We start from the raw sequence: 20,178 nt of genomic DNA on the forward strand, positions 1-20,178 counted from the left end.
GACACATATTAATCAAACTGTCAAAAATTAAATACAAAGAAAACATATTAAAAGCAGCAAGGGAAAAACAACAAATAACACACAAGGGAATCCCCATAAGGTTAACAGCTGATCTTTCAGCAGAAACTCTGCAAGCCAGAAGGGAGTGGCAGGACACATTGAAAGTGTTGAAGGAGAAAAACCTGCAACCAAGATTACTCTACCCAGCAAGGATCTCATTCAGATTTGATGGAGAAATTAAAACCTTTAGAGACAAGCAAAAGCTGAGAGAGTTCAGCACCACCAAACCAGCTCTACAACAACTGCTAAAGGAACTTCTCTAGGCAAGAAACACAAAAGAAAGATTTAAATATAAGACCTGGAACCATAAAACTTCTAGAAGAAAATATAAGCAATAAGCTTTCTGACATTAATTTTAATCTTTTTTTTTTCTTTTTTTTGGATATGTCTTCTCAGGCAAGGGAGACAAAAACAAAAATAAACAAATGGGACCTAATCACACTAAAAAGCTTTTGCCCAGCAAAGGAAACTATCAACAAAATTAAAAGGCCACCTACTGAAAGGGAGAAGATATTTGCAAACAGTATATCTGGAAAGGGGTTAATATACAAATTATGCAAAGAACTCACAAAGCAGAAAAACAAACAACCTGATTAAAAAAAGGGCAGATACCTGAATAGGCATTTTCCCAAAGAAGACATACAGATGGACAACAGGCACACAAAACGATGTTCAACATCACTAATCATCAGAGAAATGGAAATCAAGACCACAATGAGGTAACACCTCACACCTGTCAGAATGGTTATTACCAAAAAAGACAACAAATAAGTGTTGGCAAGGGTGTGGAGAAAAGGGAACCCTTGGGCACTCTGGTGAGAATGTAAATTAATGTAGCCACTATGGAAAACAGTATGGTGAGTCCCCGCAAAAATTAAAAATAGAACTACCACATGACCTAGCCTGGGGATTTACATGAAGAAAACAAAAACATTAATTAGAAAGATATATGCACCCCGATGTTCATTGCAGCATTATTTTAAACAGCCAAGATATGGAAGCAACCTTAGTGCCCATCAATAGATGTATGGAAAAAGAAGATGTGGGGTGTGTGTGTGTGTATGTGTGTGTGTGTGTGCATGCATACACACATATATATATATACACACAATGTAAATCTTGCCATTTACAACAACATGGATGGATCTAGAAGGTATTATTCCAAGTGAAATAAGTCAGACAAAGACAAATACTGTATGATTTCACTTATATGTGGAATCCAAAAGACAAAATAAATGAACAAGCTTAATAAAACAAAAAGCAGGATTATAGATACAGAGAAAAAAAAACCAGATGGTTGCCACAGGCGTTGGGTGTGGGAGAAGTAAAGAAATAGGTAAGGGAGATTAAGAGGTACAAACTTCTAGTTGCAAAATAAGTGCGTCAAGAGTATGAAATATACAGTGTGGGGAATATAGTCAATAACTATAACATTTTTGTATGATGACAGATTGTAACTAGACTTACCATGGTGATCATTTTGAAATGTATAGAAATATCAAATCACTGTGTCGTGTAAAAGTTGCTTACATAACGTTGTAGGTCAATTATAAATATAATTTAAAAAAAAAAAAAAAAAACAGGGTTCTGAAGAACCAAGGGGTTGGACAGGAATAAAGACACAGAAGTAGAGAAGGGACTTGAGGACACGGGGAGGGGGAAGGGTAAGCTGGGACGAAGTGAGAGAATGGCACTGACATATATACACTACCAAATGTAAAATAGATAGCTAGTTGGAAGCAGCCGCATAGCACAGGGAGATCAGCTTGGTGCTTTGTGACCACCTAGAGGGGTGGGATAGGGAGGGTGGGAGGGAGATGCAAGAGGGAGGGGATATGGGGATATATGTATATGTATAGCTGATTCACTTTGTTATACAGCAGAAACTAACACAGCAATGTAAAGCAATTATACTCCAATAAAGATGTTTAAAAAAAAGAAAAAAAAAAAAAAAAAAAGAAAATCCTGAAGGCATCCTAGCAGAGCTCAGAGTTAGACAGATAAAAGTACCAGTAGTACCACAACTAGCTAATGGCATCAGTCATCACAGGATGCCCAGCACCGTTCCTACTCCTCTTTGCTCTAATACCATTATCTAGGAGGGCCCACTGACCCAAAAAAATGGTCCCGCAAACTTCCTGTGACCATTAGAACTGGTGTACTTGGATGGATGGAGTCATATGAAGAAGAAATGGATGAGGAGAATTTCATTGTGAGGGTTGGGAATACAGACCGTCGGCCAAAAGAAGGGTGACTACCTCTCTGACTTTCTCCATGAAGTACCTGGTCAGAAACCTGACCACATAGAGCAGATTAATCAACAGAAGAGTTTCAAGGAGAGCAGGTGACACATTCCAACCTGGACTTTTAGTTTTGTTCATTAATTTATTCAACAAACATGTATTGTGTATCTTCTAAACGACAGTTTCAGCTTTAATTACCTAGAATTTTTCCTCAACAGTCTCCCAAAAGCTCCTGGTAATGCTAACGACCAAATAGCTCTTTCTTTTTTTCTAATTCTATGAGTTAGGGCGCACTATATTTTTTCATCTGTAGCCTCAAACCCCCATTGAATAATCTAGTCAAAGCTGGATAAACAAGCACACACGTCCTTGAGGCAACACAATTATAGATTCACTACTCTGAGAAACATACCCATTGAAAGACTTTTGCCTTATACTGAAAGTTATTTAGTCAACAAATATTTATTGAGCACCTAATATGTGCCAGGCACTGGGTTAGGTAGTGTGAATACAGTGGTAAACAAGGCAGAAAAGGTCTTGCTTTTGGAGTTTTTTTTCTAGCAGAAAAAAAAACCCAGATATTTTTAAGTGGTTAAATAAATAACAGGCAGATTCCTGGCTTTAAAAATGGAGCCCATGTGTGTGGAGAAAACCTTCTCAGATGTTTCTCTCTATGGGGAAAATGAGAAATGCAGCCATTTCTGGAGGAAGAAGAAGGCTAAAGAAAGGTTTGGGTTTTTTTTTTTTTTTGGTTTAGTTTGGTTTGGTTTATCTTTCAGTGACGGGATACTTGAATATATGTACATGCCAGTGGAAGTTATTTCATAGAGCTAGTTTGAAGATTTAGAAGAAAGAAGAAAATTTTTAAACAGGTAAAATAAGGAAGAGGAAATTAGTGCACACAGAAGGTCCTCTTCCTCCACTGTATCAGATGGAAGAAAGAGATCATTCAGATACAAGTGGGTTTGTGTTTTGGTGGTAAAAGTGAGGTTCCATGGTGGGAGGAGGGGAGGAAGTTGGTTTATAAAAGGAAAAGACATGATGTAGTTGTCTCAAACAGTGAAAAAAACATGCTTACCAGGGAACTGGAGGAAAAGTGCTGGGCTGTGTTGAATGCCTATTTGAAATCTGTGATCACTAATGTAAAGCAGTGGTTCTCAGTCAGGAGTGATTTTGTCTCCCCACCTTCAGCCCGGGGACATTTGGCAATATTTGGTGACATTTCTGGTTATCACACATGGGGGCAAGGGCATGCTACTGGCATCTAGTCGGTAGAGGGCAGGGTTACTGCTAAACATACAACAATGCACGGGCAGGACAGCCCTCACAACAAAGATTTGTCCAGCTCATAACGTCAATAGAACCGAGGCTAGAAAACGCTGATGTAAAGTGATGTCATATTTATGTATAGATCATCTCGGAAAAGCTACAGAAGGAGACAGTGATCCTCCTTGTGGGCAGAGATGGAGCCACAGGACAGGATGAGAAAAGGGCTTATTTTCATCCTATATCTTTGTGTACCTTTTAAAATTTGTGCTATGTGCATGTATTACCTATTCAAATCTATCAAAAGACAGAAATAATTCACTGATAAATAATTGATTTGGCCTTCCTTGGTGGTGCAGTGATTGAGAGTCTGCCTGGCAATGCAGGGGACACGGGTTCGAGCCCTGGTCCGGGAAGATCCCACATGCCATGGAGCAACTAAGCCCGTGCGCCACAACTACTGAGCCTGTGCTCTAGAGCCCGCGAACCACAACTACTGAGCCCGTGTGCCGCAACTACTGAAGCCCGCGCGCCTAGAGCTCGTGCTCCGCAACAAGAGAAGCCACCGCAATGAGAAGCCCGCACACCGCAACGAAGAGTAGCCCCTGCTCACCACAACTAGAGAAAGCCCGCGTGCAGCAACGAAGACCAAACGCAGCCAAAAATAAATAATTTATTTTAAAAAATTGATTGGATGATTTAAGTAGATGATAGATAAAAATAAAAATAGTCAATCGGTTTGTGTCATTTTTCTGCAGCAACATCCGGCTGCTAGGATGCCAGCATAAAGAGAATGGGATTTTTACAAGAGGAAAACAGGGACGGTAACAGAGTATTTTGGAATTCAGGGTCTTTCCAAGGTTCTGATTGTAACGACAGATCGTGGAACCTAAGCTGGATAGAGAAAAGAGTGAAGATAGAGAAGGAGCTGATGGATATATAAGAAAATGATAGCATTTATTAAGTAGATGTCACAACACAGTAAAATATATATACATATTTTTAGGAGAGAAAATGTTGGACCAACTGAGTTGGAAAAAGGACATGATGTTGTGAAAATAAGGTGTCTGAAATCAAATTCCAGAGATGTTGTTATTTTTAATGATGAAAAAGTCTAGGGAGAAGTCATGGTAATGAGCATTTGGAGAAAATAGGAAAAGGTTATTGTGAGACCAAGGTGAGAAGGCAAGAAACCAGGTGTTTGAATGGATCCCTCAGAGCAGTGGCTTCCTCTGGAGAATGAAGTTCCTCCCATAGAGTGGCTTATTAATAATGGCAGACACTATTGTTTGACATTCTATGATGTGTTAGATACTATAAGTCCAAATCAGCCCCTTTTTGTCCAAAAAAGTCAAGTGATCTGCCCAGTGATTGCATAGTTAATAAGTAGAGGAACAAAGATTCAAATTCAGGCTTTTTAGTCCAAAGTCTGTGCCTTTTCCACTATGCCACATCTCTGCCCCCAGGAAAAGACAAATTGTCATCAGATCTATGGGAAGTTGGGTGAGCTTAACACTGGCAATAATATTGGCAATGGAAACTCTGGATAGTGGTAGATGGAGGGGAAAGAGAATATAGCGAGGAGAGGAGAGCCTGGCAAAGATGCAAAGATTTGCCTCACAGCTCTTCTCACCCTAGTAAATTCTTCTTAAAGTGGGCTTAAGTCATAATGAATGAGGAGGCCATGGAAGAAAGAAATAATAAGGAAAAACTCCAGATCTTAGTGATTTCCAAAAAGGACACTCATAATGTTTATCTGTATTTTAACATAGTTTTTGTTACATGTATTCTGTTCATTAAAAATGCACAAAATAGGGCTTCCCTGGTGGCGCAGTGGTTGAGAGTCCGCCTGCCAATGCAGGGGACACGGGTTCATGCCCCGGTCCGGGAAGATCCCACATGCCGCAGAGCGGCTGGGCCCGTGAGCCATGGCTGCTGAGCCTGCACGTCCGGAGCCTGTGCTCCGCAACAGGAGAGGCCACAACAGTGAGAGGCCTGCGTACTGCAAAAAGAAAAAAAAAACCCACAAAATATATATAAATATTAGTTATATTATGGGGAAACAGCTTTAATAACTGACAATCAAAGAGTTTTGAGGACTATTAGAGTTGGTTGCCCAAAAAGCATTCAAAATCTACCACCAAATGCAGCCCATATTTTCCTAACATGTCCTTCCCAATCTCCACGTTCTCTCTACTTACGTAACTCTTCTAGTCACACGCGCGCGCGCACACACACACACACCCCTACAATTGCACTGGAAATATACATGCTGTATAGGGAATGGACTGAGTCCTCAAAAGATCTCCCTTGCTTCTCTGTTAGCATCACCTGATGGCTCAGGCTATGCATTTACAAGTAAAGATGCTGCCAGTGGGACACTGGCCTTTTAGTCTCTTTAGCTTATCATGTAAGCCTAGTCCTCTTTTCCCACCCCTTATACATTCATGTTGCATCCATATACATGAAAGACAGCCTCCCCTGAGGTAGACAGTAGACCCACCCCAAGAGGTGAGTTAAAACGTGCCATTTTCAGTGTACCAAAGTGTGCTAGGCCACCTAAGATGAGTGTAGAACACCCTGGTAGCTGCTTTTCCCTGTCTCTGCAGCTTCACATGGCAGCCCAGAGTTTCGTGTTCATGTCCTCCTCCTGTCTGGCTCGTGGACCTTAGGTGAGATGAGGAGCTGTAGAACTGCTGGACCCTGTGGTCTCAAGATCCTCTTGGTTCATGTCTTCTCTCTTGACCTCAAGTGGACTTAAGAAGACCCTCATTCAAGACAACATTCTCAGTGCCTATAACAAGAAACCATAATGGAGAGAATCCCAAAGTGCTTTTCTTAGAGCTTATATAAGCCAAAAAATGTCTTAGATTCCTCAAAATTGACCAGAGAGGGCTCAGATACATTGACATATAAATGGTCAGCATTGGTGAGATTGAACACAGCCCCCAGGTAGCTGCTGCGGGCCCACATCTGGCCAGTAGTGCAGTAGTCCATCATCTTCCCCTCCATGAGCACCAGGTCCTGGGGGTACCTAAAATTCCTCGTGTAAACCTTGTGGTTCAGGGGCTGCTTGTTGCAGGACTGACCCCGGAAGTACACTTTGGAATACACAAAATACAGCCCAGTTTCATTGATCACAAGGCTGCCCTTCTTATACTTCACCCCAGAGACCAGGGCAATTCCATAAGTGTCTTCCCATTCCAGAGGGATGGATCTTGAGTTGGGCTTGCCTGAAACCAAACCAGAGAGGAGCTTTCAGCCAGGAATGCTCATGTATCAACAAACCAAGCTTCCAAGGCAAAATTGCGGACCATGCCTTGAGCAAATGCTTTTTACCCCAAATGACATAGCCCATATTGAGCCAGGTGACGGATCAGGCCTGACCTGTTACTGAATTTCTTCACACCTTTATCAAATTGACGTCTTCAATTTTATCATCCACACAACTGGGACAATAGCATATACCCCTCATCAACTGCAGTGAGAAATGATTGGGATGATTTTAGCTCTCTGGAACAAAGGTTCAGAACTAGTACCAAAACTACTAGGGTTTGAGGTCCCTTCATGAGGTGAAAAATCAAATCCAAGGAACTTTGAAGTTCTAAAGTTGGGAAGGACCTTAGGGATCATCTAGTCCAATCTTTACCTGCACTAAGGATTCTTCAGTGTGGGCGAAAATCCCCTTTCATTTGTATCCCCACAGCATTATGTACATTCTTAAGCAGAGAATGCTGGAATTATTGCTTGTGCACATGTCTTTCCCTGTTAGATTGTAAGCTCCTTGAAGGCAGGAGCCGTGTGTGGTTCATCTCCATGTCCCCCAGGCTTGGCACACAGCATGTGTTCAAGAAATGTCTGTTTATCTAAATTGGATCATTTTACAGTCTCTGCTGAAATAATTTCAGGGACAGCAGCATACCACTTTCCATGATACTTATCCACTTTTCAGATATTTGTGGACTTTACACTGGGAATGCCCATACCACCTTGCTATCAAATCATTTCACTCCACTACACGACCACTAGTGCCAGGACTGGGCCTCGCCTCTCCTTTTTCTACTCATGGAGAAAGCAGAGTAAAGCTCTTACAGAAAACCAGGGAAACACGTACTAAAATAATTCATCATTCCCCATCTCCCCAGCTCTCACCGCTTGGATCTGTGCCCCAAATTCCCTAAGGGTCATTGGAGTGAGTGAAAAGAGTGAGCTCCTTATGGGCAAGGATCACGTCATAAGCAGCTCCATTTCTCCAGTTTAGAACAGGGCCTTGCCCAGAGTAGGGGCTCAATGTGTGTGTGAGGTTGACCTGACTAGAAAGATGTAACTCCTCTTGGGTTTCAAATACTGTCACTGGAAAGTATCAACCACTGCAGAGCACAGTCGTGGAGACCAACCAGCTCTTCTGCTTTCTCCCAAAGGCTTTCCCAAGCCTATCTTCCAGATACAGACCTGTTAAATGAGCTGCCTTTCTCAGCTCCGTTTTCTCAGAGGATGGATTGGGGTGACCTGTTTCACAGAGAGATGAAAGATATACGTAAAAAATGACATAACAACTATTCTTTCTGTGGGACTCTAAGCAGAGCATTTAAATAAAAGAAGTTTTATAAGCATAAATGGCAACAGTCTAACATAGCCAACTCATTCAGGTCCAAATTGTAGGAATTACAACAGCCTGTATTTCAGAAACAGAGAGGTAAAAAGGAACTAAATTAAAATAGACACATGCATAAATTATAATGCTACAATAAAATAATAGAAAGCTTAGTTTATAAAGATGTGCCATATAAGCTATTGCATTTATAACTGGCCACAACTCTTTGAGGTAGAGATTACTGTCCCATCTTATAGACGGCAAAACGAGCTTAAAAGTTGGGTGGCTTGTATACGTATAACTGAATCACTTTGCTGTACACCTGAAACTAACACAACGTTGTTAATCAACTATACTCCAATATAAAATAAAAAGTTATTTCCTGATAAAAAAAATAACAAGTTGGGTGACTTATCCAAGAAGACCTGTTTACTCAGTGTCAGAGTGGGACTGACACTCAGGTCTCCTGAGTCCAGATCCAAGGCTCTTTCCTCTCTGGCTCAGCTGCCCTTAGGACTCTGCAGGACAAAGCCTGAAGACTGCTGATCTCCAGGCCACTAGGTCTTCCCCAATGGCATTCTACAATCTGCCCCAAATAAATTATCCTAAGATCTCAAACACCTTGAATGCTCCTCATTGAACGTGTAATTATGTACAAGTGTCCCCAACCATGTGATCTCTGCCTATCTGTCCAGCCTTATCTTGCTTACTCACCCACGCTAGACATAGCTGTACAACAGTTCTGAACACACCCAGCTTCCCTGCCTCTGTGCCTTTGCCCATGCTGTTCCTTCTGCCTGGGATGCCCTCCCAAACAGATCTCTGTGCTAAATTCCTATCAACCCTGCACATACCATCTAAAATACCTCTTTTCTTGCAAAACATTCCCAAGCCTTTCTAATCAAATATGCTTGTTTCCGCCTTTGAAACCTAGAAGCACTCTGTCGTCACCTCTCTTGTCAGTTTTGACTCCCCTTTTTCTGTGGTAACTGTATAATTCATCTTACTCCCCAAATAAATGGCAAATTCCTTACTATATGTTTAATCCACCAGAGTAATTAGCTCGGTTTCTACCCCAAGGCATGTGATCAGTACATGTTTGCTAAATTAAATGGAAAGATTTAAAATACACAACAGTTCTCAAAATAGGTACTAGTTCTCTGACTTTAGATATTTCAGTGGAATAGCTCTACCACTTAACTAATGAATTTAGCTAAGATGTTCAAGAAAGTTTCATAGAAAGGCACTCATCCACATCAGGCTCTTCATGATTAGCCTGTAAAACTCTATATGGCCTGAGAGTGCTCCAATCAGCTGAGGATATGATGTAAGCAATTATTACCTCTGTAGCCACCCAAGACCACCCACCATGAATGAGGTGAGGTGTTAGTGAACAGGAAAGGCAAAACTGAGTCTCTTCTATATTCCTACACCACAAACCATCTGTGCAGCTGATCTGGCATTCAGCCATGAACTGACAGGAAATGGAACAGAGAATCACATGTGGTATATCCCTCGCAGTGTTATTCTCATAGAAGGTACTCAATAAAAATATCTGCTGGATAAATGATGGAATAAATAAAGGAGAAATATATCCTATATTTTGGTGATGACTGTAGCCTGCTCCAGGGTCTCTGCACATGCCATTCTCAGTGCTGGAATGATGTTCCCAGCCTCCTACCCACCCATACACATACACACATCCACATTAACAACACCTCCTTAGAGGGGACTTTGCAGACCACTCAATCTTAGGTCACACTTAGTACAACTTAAAAGTTTGTTGTCTGTTTGCTTGCTTTTGTTTATCTTCTCTATCATGCTAAGAGCTCCATGAGGGCAAGCCACTTGTCTCTCATTCTGTCATCACCCACTACCCAACACCCAGCCTGGCACACAGGAAATACTCCAAGAACATTTGTGAATGAATAAAAGATTTAATGAGTTAACTGTGGAAAAATGAAAGTGAACCAAATAAGAAAGTTTAAATAACCTACAATAGAACCTTCCAGAGAAAAATCACAGTTAACCTGTTGGAGTATAAATCCTTCTAGATGTTTACTAAGAATATAAAAATATGCATATGTCAATATTAAACTAAACACACTGCTTTATAACTTGTCTTTTATCCAACAATATAGAATGCACAATCTCTATGGCATTAAATGTCCTTCTAACATATAGCTTTTAGTTGCTGCGTATTATGATCTCATCTGAATACACTGTCATGTATTTAACTAATTTCCTATTAAGAAGCATTTAACTTTCTTCTGACTGGTTTATTATAAATAGCCTTATAAGGAAGTGATGAACATCCTTATTATAAATTTTCAGGCACATTTTGATTATTTTCTTAAATAATAAAGCCTTAGTGATGAGATCACAAGGTAAATTAACAGTTTTAATCCTGTGATATTTTTTTCCCAACTACTCTTTAGAAAGGTGTAGCAATTTACATGCCCACTGACTCTCAACTGTTGAAGCAGACCCTTTTCTCTCACATTTTTGCCAAGCTGGGGTTTTGTGTTTTTTTTTAAACTTCACTAATTTGATGGATAAACCTGGGTATCCCCCTTTTTAAATTTGCATCTCTTAGCTCATTAGTAAAGTTGCTAATTTGATTTCTGTGTGATAATTCACCAATTTCTGGTCCATCTGCGTTGATCTAGGAAAGATACTTGATACTTGTTTAGTGGGACAAGTGGACCTGACTTATCTGTTCACTTGACTTTTAATTACTAAAATGACTCCACAAAGTGGGTGAAAGATGAGTAATTAGGTACCCATTTTGCCAGCCACGTTCCACTGATTTTCAAATCTATCTTATTTTAGAAATCCTCCAGAGGCTTTATTTTTCTAACAAATGTTTTTACTCTGCTTGGGTACATCTGGAATTTCTAACTCTTTAGGGGCTCAGACCCAGAACTGGAAACCAGAGGATCCTAAGGATGGCTCCTACAAGAGCCTACCTGCTAGGGCAATAGGGTGACTTGAGTTTCTCAGGCATATCCTAAGAACCTGGAACAGCCTCCCCTTACTGGGTAGCCAGTGCTGTCTTCTGTTTTCTTCCCAATTTCTAAGGATGAGATTTAACTATTGTCTTTGCAGAGGCATCTTGCTTGTCATCTTTGTTCTCATTCCATGGCCATCAGAAAAAGACAGGAGTTTCCCTGTGTCATGAGGCACCAGAGCATGTACTGGGAAGCACTATAAGTGACAAGGCATTAGGAGCCTATGTTCCTTCTCATCCTAGTTTCACACCAGTAGTGTTGGGCACATCACCTAATCTATCTGGTGTTTTGTTTCTCTTCTGAAAAATGAGATGACTGGACCAGATGTTCTCTAAGCTCCCTTCCAACTCTTATCAAATCTAAAGTTCAGTGACTCTTAGTTTAATGAGTTGCAGTATTCTAAATCTATCTGTCCACAGTTTCCAAAACTATGTCCTGAAACTTTAGAAGGTCAGTGTTCAACATTTTCATCTTCCTCCTGTCCTGGATCTCATACAAAGGTTTTTCCTTTATTATCAAAGGTAGCTCACGATTGCCTCTGTGAGTGAAGTGGGACTACCCTTTGAATAATGGCAAAAGTCTTCCTCCAAGCTTTCCAGTGGCTGCAAAAGAACCATCCTAATGGGGATGATTGGTTGCCCACTTTTTAAAAGCTTAAATATATCCTATGGAAAAATTTTAAATAAGGTCTGACTCTTAACTAATCTCTTATAGAGATTAAATAGGAGAGCACGGGTCTTTCCCAGCAGCAGCTTTCTCTGCCTTTACCTCCCCTTCTCTCCCGAGAAGTTATAGCCACAGCCCTGTGCATGGGAACCAGGAGGCCTGAGGAAGCGGACAGGCCTGGAGCCAACTGCTAAGGGGCAAAGGTCCAGGGTTTTATATGTGTGTTGCTTTTTCCAAATTCAAGCAGAAATTATTTTTACTTTTGTGTGATACTCAGCTACACTAATTTTGAACAATTAAACTCACTTCATATTTTAGGGCAGCTCAAAGAACCAAAATGACCAGAGATTCAGAATTGGTTAGGATTCCTCTTTCATAGTATACATATGCCCAGGAATGAGATGGAATTCAAGGCATTCCCCCAACATGGTTCAGCGCTAAGGACTGTCTTTCTAACTCATGTACACGCATGAAAGGACTCACCTATTTGCTTCTCCAAAGACGATTCTGTATGCCTTTGGCTGGTGGACTGGTGAAACAAAAAGAGAAAAGGTATATAATAAATATGAAGTTCTTTAAGCAAAGGAGGCAGAATTGTCAAATAAACTAAGCACTGGAAAGGGAATCTAAACACCTTAGAACCTCTGCTAACTCAGACTCCGGCCAAGTTGTGCCTCTCCATGCCTCAGTTTTGTGATTTGGAATAGTTCCAATATTTTTAAGTATTTTCAAGGAAATTTAGTTTGTCCATTTGAACAAATTCACTTGTAAGCAAGATTCCAAGTTCCTTTTCTTTCTTGAATCACTGAGTATAAGGTAGGTAGCAGCCAACTGAGAAAAGAAGAACTCTAGTTACCAGTCGTAATTTGGCTCTGATCCTTCCCAACATAGATAATATTCCTTCCACTCATTTGAGCCCCCATTTCTCTGCATATAGAACAGATGGCTAGAGCGATTCATTTCTGAGACAGGAAAAAAGAATTGTGAAGTACTTTGCAAGCAAGACTGTGGTCCATATAGATCACTGTCACCTTCCTCCCTCCACTACAGCAGGGCTGTCTCACACCCATGCCTTCAGGGCACAGCAATCCACAGGGCAGCTTACCTCTCTGAGTTCGGCCAGTTCCTTCTGCAGGTGGAAGAGCTGAAATAGTCCCAGTCCCAATCCAACCAGGGCCACCAGAACCATGAAAAACATCACAAGGAGACACAGGCCTGTGTTGTGGCCCCTCTTCTTCTTCAGAGGTGGTGGTAGTGGCGGTGGCCTCCTTTGCCCGGGCCTTCCTGGCGCAGAGGACGGACAGGGGAAGACTGACCCTGGAGAAGCCCAGGGAGAGCTGGCACTGCTGTCCACCCAGAAAATCTGGGGGTACGGGTAATTCAAGGGCTGCTGCATGGCAGCCAGTGCCTCGGGCCAGCCCCCAGCCAAGGGTTTTTCTCCTTCTCAATCCTGGGGAGTCCCGGGTGTCAAGGACGGGACTCCTGTTTCTGACTGCTCGAGAGAAAGAAGCCGGCTCTCTCTTTATAGAGTTCCCAGAACCCAGGGAAACACCTCTCTTTTGTTCTTTCTTTCCCCCTTTCTGCTTCTCAAAGAGACACCCACTTGCTTTGCATCTGAAGCTGAGAAGCCTCAAGAAGCTCAGAGCAAACCCGGGGCAGTTTCCGCCCACAATCTACTGATAAAAGCTTTCTAAACCCCAATTGCTGCTGCCTTGCTGCCTGAGAGGCTGGTAGGGCGGGCTCGTCTCCTCAGGCCCTGCGAGAGCAGGTAGCAGCAGCACAGCCCTGTCGACTTCGGCCATTGCCCGGCTATGGGGAGAGTGGCCAGTGGGGCTCACTGAGGGGCGAGAGCACGGAGTCGTGGCCAGAGAAGTCGCTTCTATGTCTCACCTTTTGCAGGAGGGAATCGTCCCCCTGCTGCCAGCCCTTCCCCACACCCAAATACTATTCACCCCGACATAGCAAAGCAACATAATTTACAGGTTACAAACCTGCTCCACCCACTTTGTAGAGGTCAGATCAGAGGTTACAAACCCATCACCCATATGCCTCACGGAGCCCACAGACCTGCTTTGCTTATGCCTCACAAGTGTTCTTTCTACTGATTGTCCCCTTTAAAAATGTGAGTATTCCATATATTTTTAAATTTATATTATCTTTATATTATGTTTTGAACCGCTAGACTATTGGACCGTCTGGAGACCCTCTCTGCACAACCAACCAGCTGGGCAGCAGCTGCTCTTGGGGATGGGACACAGATGTTCCAGGCTGCCCAGCTTGCACACCCTCCACTATATTTCTCACGCACCTCACTGTGTGCAACGGCTTTCCTGGTCCCTGTAGGCCTTTCTGTTTGCCATATCTGTTATGGTGGTCAGATGGCGCCCAGTTAAATTTGGATCTCAAATAATAACTAGTTTTTAGGATAAGTACGTCTTAAACATTGCATGGAATATAGTAAAAATTACTCCATTTTTATCTGAAGTTCAAATTTAACTGGTTATCCTAATTTTTTTTTTTTTAACTAAAGATGGGACTCTACCTAAACTTATTTCACATTTTCTCTGGCTTCAAATACCATTTACAGTAATTTTCAAGTGCTCAGCTCCACATAAATCATATAAACCTCTCATAAATCCCTATTTTCCATTTTATTAAAGGGTTCTGCCTTTGAAGTTTCATCAGTTGTTATATCATGTTTTGGCATTTCTATGACTATCATTCTGGCTCTCCACCTGAACCAAACCAACACCAAACTTATTTCCCTGCCCCATTCTGCCCACCCCCGTTCCCACTCTTTATGGTGACAAATTCCACTCCACCTCTTCCCCTCCTCCAGCATTGCACTAGTCACGCAGGACTGTCGATTTTACCTGAGCCGTGTTTGTCACATGAGCACGCTCCCTCCCTACTGTCATTGCCTGAGGTCAGACTTTTATTATCTCACCTGAAATATTGCAGTGATACTCTAACTGGTTTCCAGGCCACCAGCCTTTCCCAAGCCCAAGTCACCCTGTATAATGCTGCAAGAATGATGTTTTTAAAAACATATTCAGTTATCTCACTTCCTTGCCTAAAACCTTCTGTCAGAAAGTTTGATTCTGGGAGTGGTCCAAATGCCTTAGTGTGACACACAAGGCAGTCTGTTGAAATCAGACTCCAACATCTGTCACTATCCCCTCTCCAGGCACTTCTGCCCACATCCTAGTCTCCATGCATGAAACAGGGAGACAGATGAAATCAGAATGACTGCACAATGTTCTCACTCTCTTTTACAGATGGGCAGAGGTTACGTGTTTTAGAACTCACATACGGCTTTCTTCATAGTCATGAAAAATGATGTTTATAATTAATAATCAGAAAATATAATTTTAAGAATTCCACCATATGTACAACCAAAAGCACAACCCTTAAAGTATCCTGAAATAACTCTTAATAACAACTGAATAGAATCATATTTTTTAAACTATAAAAATTTTCCTAAAAATGACAAATATTCAGATAAATGGAAAAAATACACCATATCCTGGATGAGGAGGATAGAAGGAAAGTGTCACATGATGGTTAGGGTGTGTGCTTCTGGAGTTAAACTGCCTGGGTTCAAATCCCAGTTCTTCCATTTATTAGCTGTGTGAACTGGACAGGTCACTTTCCCTCCTCTGTGCCACAGTTTTCTCATCTATAAAAATGGGCATGATCACAATAGTACCTATTTCATAGGGCATTATGAAAATTAAACGAGTCAAAACATTTGATACACTTAAAATAGTCCTCAACATCAAAGTAAGCACTCAAAAAATGTTGCTGTTCTTGCTGTTGTAAATACAGTGTATCTTCCCACAAATGATTCATCTGTAGACTTCATGTAATTTACCTTCTTTCACTAAGGATAAAAGAAGGTAGAGGGGGTGGAGATGGGGGAGAGATGTTGCAGGGAAAAGTACAAGTCAATGTCTGACATCAGTATCTGAGTGGTTGAGTCCCTTGACACCATGATGATCTTACCCTATGTCCTCATCTCTACTTGGTATTATCCACTTTTCTAATTTTTACCAAGTGCTAATATTTTTTCTGATTTCTTGTGAGGTTGAACATCTTGTCATATTTTTGTTATACAAATGTTTTCCCTTTTGTGTATATTTCCTGTTTTGTACACCATGCCCATTTTTCAATTGGGTTTCTTATCTCTTTGTGTTTATTCACAGGATTTCCTTGTACTTTATATTCTAGATATTAATCTATTGTTACTTTTAGACATTGAAAATATGTCACACCATCGCAGATTTCATGTATAGGCTTTAACCTATCTGGAGTTCATCTTTGTTTGTGGTATAAAAGAGTTCATCTTTGTTTTTCTCCATGTATGAACCAGTTTTCCCAACACAATCTATATTTTCCCCAACTGAATTACAGTGGTATATTTATCATATATGAAGTTTATACATGTAGTCGGGTCTTTTTCTGGGTTCTTATCTCTGTTTCATTGATTTATTTCTCTATTCCAGTACTAGGGTCACACAGTTTTCACAATTATGGCTTTCTAAAATGTCTTGAGAGCTAGAATGGTAAAATTTTCCCTCTTTGATCTTCTTTTTCAAAATTGACATAACTATTTGAGTATATTTAATCTCTCCTATATGTATTAGGAAAAGAAAAACTATCATGGTCTTAAAATGTTCTACTGGACTATTAACAGTAATTGCACTAATTTAGGGGAAGTGTTTTCTTTACAATGTTTTTGCCCTATCCACAGTTTTCCATGTGCTCTTTATGACTTTTAAAATTTTTCTTCAGGATGGTCTTATCCATTCTTTCTTAGATTAATTGATTAATTGATACTTTGTAATTTTGTTGTGATTATAAATGTTGTAATTTTCTGTGGCATTTTTAGATTCTGTGGTAAGCAACCTCTAAGATGACCCCAGTGACCCCCCCCCCCACCTCCTGGTATTCATGCCCTTTCATAATTCCCTCCTCTTGAGTGTGGGCTGGACCTACTGACTCACTTCTAACTAATAGAATACAGTAGAAGTGTTGGGATAGCACTTCCCAGATTAAGTTATAAAAAGACTGCAGCTTCTGCATTGCAGATGGCTGCCTTCTCATTGTATCCTCACATGGTGGAAAGAGAGAGGAAGCAAGCTCTCTCCTGGCTCTTATAAGGGTAATAATCCCATTCATGAGGGCCCCACCTTCATGACATCACCTAATCCTAGTTAGTTCCAAAAAGCCCCACTTCCTAATACCATCACATTGGGACACAGAATTTTAAGTTATGCATTTGGGAGGGACACAAACATTCAGTTCCATAACACCCACCTAAACCAACCTTGAATTCCTGACGACAGGAATTTTAAGATAAATATTTTTTATTTTAAGCCATTACGTTTTGGGGTCATTTGTTATGCAGCAATAGATAACTATTACAGATGACTATAACTGGTTTAAATAAATGTTCTTCACTTTGTAACAAATAATCTTGAATCTTACAAACTTGTGGAACTCTCTTTTTATTTCTGATAGTGTGTCTATTGATTTCTGGGGTTTTTTCTATATAGATATACATTATCAGTGGACAAAATGAGAAGTTTTAATCTTCCCTTCCAATCCTTATGCCTCATTCTTTTACTTTTCTTTTTGTGTTGTCTCAAACCTCAAGAAGAACTATATAAAACAGTAACTGTGATTGTGCGTATCTATGTCTTGTCCCTAATCACAAAGAGACTGCACCTAAAGTTTCTCACAGTAAGTATGATGTTTTCCTAAGGATTTTGCTTTTTATATATCACTTTGGTCAATAAAAGTTTCCTATTGTATCATCAGCATCTCATCAGCACACAGATGAAACACAAATTAGGATAGCTTGAGAAGGACTTAATAAAAAGGACTAGAGGTAAGGACTCTAGTCCTTACCTAGTCCTAGGACTAGAGGTAAGGTGTAGGGAAATCAAAAAGGATAGTATAATATTCTAGCAATATTATAAGGAACAGGGTCGTTATGACCACTAGTCAAGGGGAAAGGTAAGCTACTGGAACCTAAGAAGGAGAGAATTGTGTGGAGAAGACAGCCTAAACAGGAATTGTGACTTCCAGTCAAGAATTGCAGCCAGCCCTAGATGAGCCTGGAGAATGAATACCCTGTCCTACCACCTTCTCCCTTCCCTCCTGCTGGGGCTCCACACTAGGCAAATTCAACCCAAAGCCAGAAGGTGAGGAAGTCCATTGATGTAGTCCATACAGGGTAAATTCACAGGAGAGAGAGCAAAATAGAGTCCCATTCCCCACCATCACCTTCATCATGTTCGTACTGCCTAAAATTTTAATTCTGGCTTGTGATAGAGTCTTTTGGTCCCTTTTTACCAATATTTAAATGGTAATTTAATTGGATATATATTTCCGAATCTGATGTTCTTTATCTCTCTTTTTTTCAAAATTTTGCAAATATTACTCTTTGTCTTCTCACATCCAGATTAGTGAGAAGTCTGTGGTTAAACCAACTCCTATTCTTTTTAGGCATTTTTCTTTTTCCCCTCCAGAAAGTTTCAGAATATTCTCTTTGTATTATTAATTTCACTAAAATGAATATATATCACTTGGTTTTTCCAATATAGCCTATGTGGTATTTTACAAGCCTTTTCAGACTAAGGTCTTTTACCTTTCTTTAATTTGGAGAAATTGTTTAAATATTTCTTTCTCTACATTTATTTTGTTTTCTTCTGGAACTCCTATTACAAGGATGCTGACACTTCAATTTCTGCTCTCCTCGCCTCTAAGCTTTTCTTTCAAAATACTTTTCTACTTTTTTGATGCTTTGCAGCGTTCAGAAATCTTCCAGCTCAGTAATACATTCTTCAGCTGTATCGTTTCCACAACTTAACATATCCATTAAGATTTTTATTTCAACTATTACATTTTTCAAACCCAATATTTCCAATTAGTTCTTCTTTGAACTGTTTTTCTTGACTAATGTTATCAGTATTTCACCTTTATATTTTTTGAGGGTATTTCTCCTGCTTATTTTAAACTTATTTTCTCTGGTCTGTTCATTTTCTCTGCCTGGTGTATTTTGTTCAGTATGTTGTCTTTCTTATAGAGCAGTGTGCTCCTTGTGTGTCTGATCACTTTTCCTTGCGAGCTTGTACTCACTCTCCTGGGAATGTCATCTATCATGCAGGATAACGTGCAGCATGTATGTGGGAGTTGGAGGTCGGGAGAGGTGAAGGTGGCTAAAGCCCAGGGATCCAGGAGTACCTTGTGCCCTTCCTAGAGAGCTTAGGGAGTTGGCAGATGGTCACTCCTTTGGAGGAAGAGCCTCTGGCATTGTACTCTGGGGTCAGTCATCCCCTGTTTGTCACCTACCTACCTTACCAAGTAAAACTTCCCGAGTTTCTGCCTGGCATTGCTCTTTTTCAAGAGATTTCTTCCTCAGTTGGAGTCACCTGCCTATACCTGCTGTTGACTCTTCCTCATCTCAGCCAGATTCCAGCACTATCTTGATATTCCCCCCCAGTGCTGCTGGGCAATCACTGCTGTTTATCTGCCTCAAAATGACGACCAAGCAAGATAGGAAAGAGAAACACACAAAACCATAAACCTCTGGCCCAACCTATCTTCCTATGACATCTGATCCCCTTCTCCCGTGTGCTGCTGTAAACATATACCCACATGTACACTGAGAGCCAACAACCATCCTTTTCCCCTCACGAGTTTCTCATGCTTATGTCAGTTTTTCAGGCCCATCAAGACACATCCTCTTTCTTGGAGTTGTTTCAAGGGACAGAGTCAGAAACTCATGTTCATATGTCAACTTGTCAGGCCTGCTATGTTCTTTGCATCTGTTGCCTCTAGCATTACTGTGGTGATTAATTAAATGAGTTAATTCTCGTGAGGCACTTTAGGAGAGTGTTTGGAATATAGTACATGCTCTATACCTGTTAGCTGCAATTATTATTTATCATCATCATTATTAATATACATAATAAGTCTATGAAAATGAGTATATTATCTTCATAGATGAGTAATTGGATTCAGAGGAGAAAAGTAACCCTGGTAAGAGTTTGAACCAGGGTTCAGTCACATCCAAGTCCATTGGATCTCCAAAGAGTGTGCTCTTCCTACTGTTCTTTTTATAGATGGCCCTTTTCTACTCCCACCTCACAAGATCTGATTGGCTCAGGAAAATTTGCAAGATGTTGAAGGCTTTTTAATTCACTTTCCTAGGTAGATGACCACAACTTTCTTTGTGCTTCAATTTGATCTCTTGTCTCCAAGAGAAAGGCAACTTTGATGTTCTTTTCTAGTATAAAAGAATGGATTGGGGAATAACCTATCAAGGGGA

The 20,178-nt window shown here is 40.6% G+C and overlaps 1 protein-coding gene across 2 annotated transcripts; it reads right to left on the reverse strand.

The window, feature by feature from the left end:
- Window positions 1-6,407: 6,407 nt before the first annotated feature.
- On the reverse strand, window positions 6,408-13,236 carry FASLG (Fas ligand). 2 transcript variants are annotated; one of them, XM_030875622.2, is made up of 4 exons: window positions 12,946-13,236; window positions 12,324-12,369; window positions 8,022-8,078; window positions 6,408-6,802 (listed from the first exon to the last, which is right to left on the reverse strand). In XM_030875622.2, exons 1-4 carry the CDS (start codon window positions 13,234-13,236, stop codon window positions 6,408-6,410), a joined length of 789 nt encoding a protein of 262 aa, XP_030731482.1. The 2 variants fall into 2 exon arrangements, with proteins under 2 accessions (XP_030731482.1, XP_060141927.1); XM_060285944.1 differs by lacking the exons at window positions 6,408-6,802; window positions 12,324-12,369 and having other exon boundaries at window positions 8,043-8,078.
- Window positions 13,237-20,178: the final 6,942 nt, after the last annotated feature.

Source organism: Globicephala melas, chromosome 1 (assembly GCF_963455315.2).
Source record: "Globicephala melas chromosome 1, mGloMel1.2, whole genome shotgun sequence".
Taxonomy (NCBI): Eukaryota; Metazoa; Chordata; class Mammalia; order Artiodactyla; family Delphinidae; genus Globicephala; species Globicephala melas.

Excerpts from the sequence above, each read along its gene's own strand:
- FASLG (XM_030875622.2), bottom strand. The coding sequence starts at position 13,236 with ATGCAGCAGCCCTTGAATTACCCGTACCCCCAGATTTTCTGGGTGGAC. Across the intron at positions 12,370-12,945 it reads AACTGGCCGAACTCAGAGAG|TCCACCAGCCAAAGGCATAC; the intron begins GTAAGCTGCCCT and ends TTGTTTCACCAG. Across the intron at positions 8,079-12,323 it reads GTCTTTGGAGAAGCAAATAG|GTCACCCCAATCCATCCTCT; the intron begins GTGAGTCCTTTC and ends TCTGTGAAACAG.